The 10,362-nt window shown below is 40.2% G+C and overlaps 1 protein-coding gene across 1 annotated transcript in view; it reads left to right on the forward strand.

Annotated features, from left to right (window-relative positions):
- The window catches only part of LOC103205259 (calcium-binding mitochondrial carrier protein SCaMC-1-like), a 72,221-nt gene that overhangs the window by 24,934 nt on the left and 36,925 nt on the right, over positions 1-10,362 (forward strand). The window contains 3 exon segments of the mRNA XM_042782101.1: positions 390-422; positions 4,674-4,796; positions 9,018-9,128. Coding sequence (XP_042638035.1) covers positions 390-422; positions 4,674-4,796; positions 9,018-9,128 — 267 coding nt within the window.

Here is a 10,362-nt window from a genome sequence, read left to right on the forward strand (position 1 = left end):
GGAGTGGGGGATGGCTGCACCTCCGTTCACCAAGCAGTGTGGGGTATAAGAGTAACAAGAGGAATGTCATACTTTTTCAGTCTTGCAGGTCCGGATGGTTCTTGGGGTTGCTGGAAAGCAGAATGTGTTGTTAAGCCCTAGGAATCTGTGAGAGCACTGGCTCTTTAAATATCCAAAATAGTCAAGCCACTTTTTAACATTCAAAATGGCGGCATCCTCCGGACTGGCAAAAGTCCACAGCTCAGCCTGCCTTTCTCTTCACCTTCTCCATTTATTCCCCAGCCACTGGAGCAGTCCTCCGTGCAGTCCCTGGCTAATAAGGCTGATTTTTAGGTTAATTGTTAAGTCCTACCAGCACTTGGGAATCTCTACGCTGTCTGTGCTGTCAGGTTCACTCAGGATCGCTGCCAGACCGCAGCTCCGTATGTCTCTTTTTTCGGTATTTTCACACAAATTCTTCTGCTAGTTGGGGTTTAGTCCACTTCTATATCCTTCCCTTCAAGCTCAGGGGTCCAGGATTATCTTCTGTGTCTGTGTTTATTTTTTTCCCTTTTCTTTGTTGAAGAGGGTCTGTGCACTCTTTCTGTCTAGTCCGCCATCTTGCCCTGAAAGCTGGAGCCTTGTTCTTCAACACTTCCTTCAGTACAGCTTCAACATCTTCCTTCAATACCGTTGGTTCTTGTCATATGCCACCTCCTGAAAGGTACAGTGATTCTATGTATTCTCTCCATCTTCTTTTGATGTTTCGTGCATCATTCATATTTTGTCCATTAAATCTTTCAATATTGCAACTGAAAGCTTAATTTTTTTCTTCAGTTCTTTCAGCTTGAGAAATGTCAAGCATGTTCTTCTCTTTTAGCTTTCCAACTCCAGGTCTTTGCACATTTCATTATAATAATTGGGTTTGTCTTCTTGAGCTGCTTTTTGGAATCTTGTGTTTAGCTCTTTTATCTTGTCATTTCTTCCATTGGCTTTAGCTACTTTCTGTTCAAGGGCAGGTTTCAGAGTCTGTTCTGACATCCATTTTGGTCTTTTTCCTTTCCTGTCTTTTTAATGATCTCTTGCTTTCTTCATAGATGATGTTCTTGATCTCATCCCACAATTCTTCTGGTTTTCAGTCATCGGTGTTCAATGCATCAAATCTATTCTTTAGATGGTCTCTAAATTAAGGAGGAATATGTTCAAGGTCATATTCTGGCTCTCATGGACTTGTTTTAATTGTCTTCAATTTCAAGTTGAACTTGTATATGAGCAGTTGATGGTCTATTCCACAATCAGCTCCTGGCCTTGTTTCGGCTGAAGATATTGAGATTCTTCATCACCTCTTGCCACAGATGTAGTCAATCTGATTCCTGTGTACTCCATCTGGCAAAGTCCATGTGTATAGCTGTTGTTTGTGTTGTTGAAAAAAGGTATTTGTAATGAATAAGTTGTTGGTCTTGCAAAATTCTATCATGCGATCTCCAGCATTATATCTGTCTCCAAGGCAAAATTTTCCAACTACCTGTGATTCTTCTTTGTTTCCAACTTTTGCATTCTAATTACCAGTGATAAGCAGCACATCTTGATTGCATGTTTGGTCAATTTCAGACTGCAGAAGTTGGTAAAAATTGATTTCTTCATCTTTGGCTTTGGTGGTTGGTGCATGAATTCGAATAATAGTAGTGTTAACTGGCTTTCCTTGTAGACGTATGGATAGTGTGGTGGTTATGTTTGTGTGTCAACTTGGCTGGGCCTGGCTGAGTGGCTGGGCAGCTAGTGGTAGTTATTCCCCATGAGACTGGCAATCAACTCCATGGTGGAATCTACCACAAGCAGCTGAGTAGCTGCTTTGGGTATGTGGTCTGCTTCCCATATATAAGAAGCAGCTTTGGGAATGGTCTGTAGCTTATGGCATGCTTGGATCCTGCATGTAGCCATGTAGTTGTTCAGATGCCTGCTATGCTCTGCTGACCTTGGGACTTACAATGAACTTGAATTAATGGCCTGCCATGTGGTTTGTTAACATCGGGACTGTACCATTTTATTTGTCAACCTTGGGCTTGTTAGCCTCAGCAGCCGCTAGCTGCCTGAGTGAAGAGATGCCTCTACTTTCAGTGGGCCGGGAGCAAGAAACAGAGCTAAGCCCAAGGTCAAGGGGCTTCACCCAGCCCCTAGAGCCTGGCACTTTGAACTTGGACTTCTAGCCTCCCAAACTGTAAGAGAATAAACTCCTGTTAGTTCAAGCCATCCCATTTGTGGTATATTCTTGTCAGAGTGGCACTAGGTAACCAAAACAGGTAGTATTCTACCACTGGCAGCATTGTACTTCAGGATAGATCTTGAAACATTCTTTGTGATGATAACAGCATGCCAATCTTCTTCAATTTGTCATTCCCGGCATAGTAGATCATATGGGAGGCCCTGAAAGCTCTACTTTATCCATTTCATTAATGTAGGTTCTACTCTGATGAGGCAGCTCTTTCCCAGTCACATTTTGAGTGCCCTCTGACCTGAGGGTCTCATCTTCCAGCACCGTATCAGACAATGTTTCAGGGATATTCAGAACACTTTCCAGTAATATATCAGATAGTGTTTCACTACTATTCATATGGTTTTCACTGGGCAGTTCTTTGAGTCTGTCTCTCACTCTTTGTAATCACTAATAATCTTTGGTTTCTATATATTTGGGTATTTCATACAGTATATATATTCTTTTGTGACTGACTTACTTTGCTCAGCATGATGTTTACAAGATTCATTCATGTTGTGGCATGCACCAGGATTTCATTTCTCTTTGTGGGTGAGTAGATCCCTGGAGATCTCTTTATGCCTTAGCATCAGTCTTTCCCTGGCTCTAAGAGGCTCTCATCAAAGGAACCCTGGATCCAAAGGATGTGCTGAACTCCTGGCTTCTTTTTCTTGGTGGTAGTCAGATCCTGCTTTCTGTTTTTTTCCCTATCTTTTTATTTCCTGTAAGATATAAGGTGTAGCTCGAGCAAGGGTGTGACTTGAGTAAAGATGGGACTTGGGTCATGTCTTCTTGTAAGGCTGTGACTCAAGATGCAACCTAATCTATTCCTGCCTCATTAACATATACAAACCAAAACCAAACTCACTTCTTTGGAGTTATGGAGTCAATTGCAACTCATAGTGACCCCTCCTTGAGTTTCTGAGGCGGTATCTCTACGAAGTAGATTGCCCAACCTTCCTTCTGAGGAGTCGCTGGTAGGTTTGAACTGCCAGCCTTCTGGTTAGCAGTCAAATGCCTTAGGCACTAGCCACCAAAGCTCCCCATTAACATATAGAAGTTAGGATTTATTGCATAGTGCTGACTTACAGATTTATTGCAAATTAAAGCAAGCGTATCTATTATTGTGGCTGTGTAACACAGGTATCATTTTGAGTTTAAATACCTTTCTCTTCTCCTCAATAACTGTTCTTGGATTATTGTTTTTTTTTTTTTTTTTCCTTTCCTCTTTGTATATGTGTTTCAAGGAATCTGCTGTTCCCCTCTTCATTTAGTAAGTATCCAACTCTCCTACTGCAAGGGGTGTCTGCCCAGATACTCTGAAAACAAATAGCTCTTTAATACTGCTAATTCAAAAATCACTCATATCTTAGTTGAACTTTTCCTGCTGTCTTCATTTACAAGGTGTTCTGGTGGTAGAGTGGTTAAAGCATTCAGCTGCTAACCAAAAGATAGCAGTTCAAACTTATTAGATGCTCTGGAAGAAAGATGTGGCAATCTGCTTCCGTAAAGATTTACAGCCTTGGAAACCCTATAGGGCAATTCTACTGTGCCCTATAAGGTCACTATGAGTTGGAATTGAGTCAATGGTAATTTTTTTTTTTTTGGGGGGGGGCTGGTCTTCACTCACACACTGACTCACATTGTTCTGGGCTTAATTTCCTTCCTATATACTCAATATATTTAATGTACAGGGTACATTCTGTGATGCTTTCTGAAGGCTAAACTAAATATCTTTCTCCTAATATGCTCCCTAGAGAAGAATCTCAGGTCTCTTGACCACAAAGTTAGTTGGATTCTATCTTTTTTTTCTTTTCCCCTTCTCTGCTACACAAACTATATAGATCATACTTGTTAGTCGTCTCATAGTCCCTGGTTAGCAATAAATTGTCTCAGTTTCAGAGGTCTTAAATTTCACTAAATCTTCTATTCATATTTACATGTGAGTCTCTTTTTCCATGATGGGAAAGCCATTTGCCCATCTCCTTGAAGAATAAGAAGCAAAAAACTCATGTCTATGGCCTGTTAAGGAGATCTGGTGGTGTAGTGTTTAAGGCATTTGGCTGCTAACCAGAAGGTTGGTGGTTCAAACTCACCAGCTGCTCCATGGAAAAAAGATGAGGCAGTCTGCTTCCATAAAGATTTATAGCCTTGAGAACCCAGTGGGGATCGCTATGAGTCAGAATGGACTCCATGGCAGTGAGTTTGGTTTTTTATGGCAAGTTTACCTGTGTGTCCTTCTCCAGCTCTGGCGTAGGAAACAAAATAAACATATTTTCAAAATGTTCTAATCACTGGAACACCTGCTGCTTCTCTGATAGAAGATACTTTCAAAATTTTGAAACTTTAACTTTCTTACTTGCCACATGGAAATCATATTGTGAACTTTACAGTTCTTCCTTTCCTCTTGAAAGCTCAGAGTTCAGAAACAAAGAGTAAAAAGATAATAAGCAGTTTAATGGAGATGGTGAAAGAAGGCGGAGTCATTTCTTTGTGGAGAGGAAATGGCGTGAATATTCTCAAGATCGCTCCTGAAACAGCTGTTAAGGTCTGGTCGTATGAACAGGTAAAGCCTCATTGCCTATGACATTTATTAACAAGGAAATGCTCTTAAATTTTGTATTTAAAAAACTGCTTCAGAGTATTGTAAAACAAAGAGAAACAGTTGTTAATATCTATATTGTTGTTTGTTGTTGTTATGTGCGTCGAGTCGGACACGACTCCTTGGGTTTCCCAGGCACTACCCCTATGGAAATAGATTGCCCCATCTTCCTTTCGAGGAGTGGCTGGTGGGTTTGAACCTCCAGCCTTCTGGTTAGCAGTCAAGTCTCTTAGGCATTATGCTACCAGAGCTCCTAATATCTATATTAGAACATTAGTATTATATGTTGTTGTTGTTGTTGTTATGTGCTGTGGAGTCGTACCTGACTCATAGCAACCCCTCCTTGGGTTTCTGAGGCAGTATCACTACATAATTAGATTGCCCAACCTTCCTTCTGAGGGGTGGCTGGTGGGTTTGAACTGCCAGCCTTCTGGTTAGCAGTCATGTGCCTTAGGCACTATGCTACCAGAGCCCCCTTAGTTTTATGTAATAGAATATAATATGATTATAATGCTGTTATTATATCTGAATATTGATTTTTAAAAATTCCATTTTTTTTTTTTAGTTTCAATATTCCCTGAATAAAAGGTATTTTAGCTAATTCATTTAGATTTTGCATGGAAACCGCAATAGCACAGTAAGTTAATTGAATTTAAACAGGAATATGGTTGAGTCAAGGGGGACAAAATGAGACAATGGGCAGAGCAGGGCATTAGAGATCACAGTCCTGTGTTTGAACTTAAGCTCTGGTACATTCTAATTGTGTGGACTTGGGCAAGTTCCCATAACGTCTGTGAACTTAGTTTCCTCATCTGTAAAATGTAGATAATAACTTTTAGCTGGCAAGTAGCCTGGCCCATAATAAATGTTCAATAAATAGCAGTCATAGAAGCCCCTGTAGTGCAAATGGTTAAACACTTCACTATTAGTCAAAAGTTGGTGGTTTGAACCTACCCAGAAGCACCTGAGAAGAAAGAGCTGGCAATCTGTTTCTAAAAGGTCACAGCCTTCAAAACCCTATGGAGCAGTTCTACTCTGCACACATGAAGTCACCAAGAGTCTAAATTGATTCAATGGCAGCTAATAACAACACAACAACAAACAGTGGCCACAAGTATTACATAAAACACAATGTTGGATACTGTGGGAAAATGATACAGAGGGATCCAAACTAGCCTGGGTAGTTAAGGAAGGCCTCCTTGAGGAGGTAATGTTTACGTTGAAATTCAAAGGGCAAATGGAAGTTTTGCAGCCGAAAGATTGAGAAAAGAATGTTCCAGACTGAGGGAACAGCATGTTTTAGGCTCTAGAGGTACAAGAGTAAAGTGAGTTTGAAGAACTAAAAGAAGCCCAGCATGATAGAATGGAGAAGGTTGTTAAAGGCCAGGCTGAAGAGGCAGACATGCAAAGTGAGGAAGGGGCAAAAGTGTAGGATGGTATGCAGTAACCCAGGTTCTGTACACCTGGGTGGTGTCAGTGAAGAGAGACAAGTAGACAGATTCCAAAGATATTTAGGATGTAGAATAAATAAGATTTTGGTAAGTTGTTTGTAGGGTGTCAGAGATAGGGGAGTGTCAAAGATGATATCAGGGTTTCTGGCTGGTTCAACTGGGGTCATTTATTGATAGGGAACACTTGGGCAGGACTGACATGTTGCACATGCCCAGAGGTACCATTCACAGTTGTGTTAGACTGGGCTATCCAGAGAAACAAAACCGGTAAAGCTTATATATAGAGAGAAAGAGAAATTTATTTTAGGAAAATGGCTCACACACTTAGAAGCTGGCAAGTCCAAAGTTCTTGGATCAAACATCAAGCTGGAGGCTTTCCCCAACTCACATAGCTGCAGGAGTCAAAAAGCCAATATACTGCCTGCCAACCTTGAGCTCCTCAGCCCCTGCAGCTGCGAGAGTCGGGAAAAGCCTCCAGCTTGACATTTGATTCAAGAACTTTGGACTTGCCAGCTTCTATAAGTGTGTGAGCCATTTTCCTAAGATAATTTTTTTTTCTCTCTCTATATAAGCTTTACTGGTTTTGTTTCTCTAGAGAACCCAGTCTAACACACCTATTCTTTTTTTTTTTTTTTTTTAATTAATTAGGATTTGGGTGAAGATTTACAGAGTAAATTCACTTTTCATACAGCAGTTCACATATACTTTGTCTCATGTCATTGACCAAAATTTACAATGCAGCAGCTCCCCTCCCACTTCCTCCCCATAGTTACCTCCTCCCAGTGTCCATCCCTTCATACTCTTCTGCACCCTGAGCTATCTCCCTGTGCATAAGCAGCCCTTCCTTCTCCCATGATTGTTCTCTCCAGGGCGTAACACACCTATTCTTGAAACACTCATTATGGTCAGAGTGATAGAATGCAATGATTGGCTTGAACAAAGAAGCAACTAAGATAAAGACAACAGAGGCCAAGAAAATTTTTTATTGAAAATTAATTTTGCAATGAAAATTTATACTTATCTTTTCTGGTTGTCTAGTACTGCTCTGACAAGAATATACCACAGATGGGATGGTGTGAACAAACAGGAGTTTATTCTTACAATTTGGAGCTGTGTGAAAGCCCCTCGACCTTGGGTCTCAGCTCTGCCTCTTGCTCCTGGCCTACTGAAGCTAGAGGCATCTCTTTACTCAGGCAGCTACTGGCTGCTGAGGCTAACAAGCCCAAGGTCGACAAATAAAATGGCACAGTTCCGATGTTACCGAACCACATGGCCGGCCCTTAATTTAAGTTCATTGTAAGTCCCAAGGTCAGCAGAGCATCGGAGGCTGCTACATGCAGGGTCTAAGCAAGCATGCCATAAGCTAGAAACCATTCCCAAAGCTGTTGCTTATATACGGGAAGCAGACCACATTCCACCATGGAGTTAATTACCAATCTTACCATGGGAAATAACTGCATCCAGCTGCCCAGCCACTCAACCAGGCCTAGCCAAGTTGACACACAAACATAACCACCACATTATCATTAATATTTGCAACATTTATAATGGCCATTTCTTTAGTTTCTATGTGGTAAGCACTTTATACATCTTTTAATCTTTACTTTATTTCATTTAATCTTCAAAACAATCCTGCGAAGTAGGAGCTGCAGATATGATGGTGACCAGCATAAACAAAGCCCTTGTCTTCATTTTCCAGAGGAAGAAACTGGGTTATAGAGAAGTTAAATAACTTGTCCCAAACCACTCAGTAAGCATTTTGGTTAACTAGTGCTGCTCTGACGGGAATATACCACAAATTGGGTGCCTTGATCAACAGGAGTTTATTCTCTTACAATTTTGGAGGTTTCAAGTCTGATTTCAAAGTGCCAGGCTCTAGGGGCTGGGTGAAAACCCCTCAACCTAGAGCTTCAGCTCTGCCTCCTGCTCCCGGCCCACTGAAGCTAGAGGTTTTTCTTCATTCAGACAGCTGCTGGCTGCTGAGGCTGACAAACCCCAGGTTGACAAGTAAAAAGGTCCAGTCCCAATGTTATCAAACAACATGTCAGGCCATTGATTCAAGTCTACTGAAAGTCCTAAGATTGGCAGGGCATCGCAGGCTATAGAACAAAGATGTGGCTACATACAGGGTTCAAGTGTGCCAAAAGGCTAGAGATCATTCCCAAAGCTGCTGCTTATATACGGGAAGCAGACCACATCCCTAAAGCAGCTACTCAGCTGCTTGTGGTTGATCCCACCATGGAGTTGATTGCCAGTCTCATTATGGGGAAAAACTACCATCAGCTGCCCAGCCACTCAACCAGGCCCAGCCAAGCTGACACACAAACTTAACTACCACAGTAAGTGACTAAGCTAGGATCCTAGGTTTATCATGTCATGTTGCTTTACTAAAGTTTGACACAATTGCCATCAGAACTTGTTTAAATTGTTTTCAGCTCAATGGTTTCTCAGTTGTTTCCAGCTCATTGGTTTCTATTCTCATGATCTAATCATAATCAGCATTCACTGAATGTCTGCTGTATATGAGATCTTATTCTAAGAAGGTAAAAGAGGAAGTCTCCACTGTTAAGATTGAGGCCTCCTGTCTAATGTGCATGACAGTATTTATGCTTCTTATGACATGAATCATGGATTTTAACTAAATTAAATGCCCAAATATTCCTTAATATTGAATACTTGCATGCTCTTTGGGACTTTCGAGTAGTAACATACCTTTAAATCCTTGTTTGCACAGTATAAGAATCTTCTCCATCCTCATGAAGAAGGCAAATCAGAGGTTATTGAGAAATTTGCTTTTGGTTCTTTAGCTGGTGCTACTTCACAGTCTTTCATTTATCCTTTGGAGGTAAGTCCTGTTGAAAAAATATGACTTAACTGCTGTCTTTAATGAAAATTATGGCTATGTTTTCTTTTCAAATAAGCCACAGTCCTCTAATCATTAGCAGTAATTATATTGAAGAGGAAAAATTTATTGCTAGGACACTATCAGCAGAACCATGATATCTAAGATAGTATCCCTGTTGCTGTTATTCCTTTGCATTTGTTCTTCCATATGAATCTTAGCATTGGCTTGCCAAGTTTCTTTAACAAATTCAGTTGGTATTTTGTCTCTAACTGTAATGAATGAATTCTGGGAAGATAAGACAATTAAAATAGTGAATTTTGTCACCGAAGAATGAAGTCTGTCTGTGTTATGTGTTCTCTCTCTGTTATATTTCTTGATAAAGTCTTATAATTTGCTTTATATAGGTCTTGCACATTTTGAAGCTTTCATATTACTAGATAGTTTATGATATTTGTTGCTATTAATTTATTTCATTACACTTTGGGAATGTTTATTGCTAGTGTAGCACATACACTATGGCTGGCAGTTCAAACCCACCAGCCACTCCTCTGAAGGAAGGTTGGGCAATCTACTTCTCTAGTGATACCGCCTTGGAAACCCAAGGAGGGGTCGCTATGAGTTGGGGCTGACTCGACGGCACATAACAACAACAACAACATTGCTTTGTTGTTGTTGTTATATGCCGTCGAGTCGGCCCCGACAACATTGCTAGTGTACATGAAAACTCTTGGATTTTTTATGTTTACTTTGTATCCAACCACTCTACATTACACTTACTACTAATAATCTGGAAACTTTTAAGATTTTCTCTTAATCCTTGCTATTCTGAAATTTCATCATGAAATATCTAGGTTTGGACCTTTTAAAAATGCATCTTACTGAATTAATTGTGGGTTCTTTCAATGAAAACACCTGCATTTCACCAGCACTGAGAAATTTTCTTCTATTAAATTCCAGATTATAATTTTCTTTTTAATCTTTTTTAATTTTTCTTCTGGAACTCTTATTTGATGTTATTGGAATCCTGATGCTTCCAAAAAGCTCATGAATATTTTCTCTTATAATTCCCTTTCCTTTATCCTTCTGAATTATATTCTAGGAGAAGTTATTGGCTCGATGTGCCAGTCATGAATTTACTCCTTAGTTGTTCCTATGTTGCTGTTTAGCCCATCTATTGAATTTTTTTAATGATTAAAAATTTTAATTTCCAATGTTTCTAGTGTTTTCAATTTTT

Source organism: Orycteropus afer, unplaced genomic scaffold (genome assembly GCF_000298275.1).
Source record: "Orycteropus afer afer isolate SDZICR_OR568_19922 unplaced genomic scaffold, OryAfe1.0 scaffold00010, whole genome shotgun sequence".
Lineage (NCBI taxonomy): Eukaryota > Metazoa > Chordata > Mammalia > Tubulidentata > Orycteropodidae > Orycteropus > Orycteropus afer.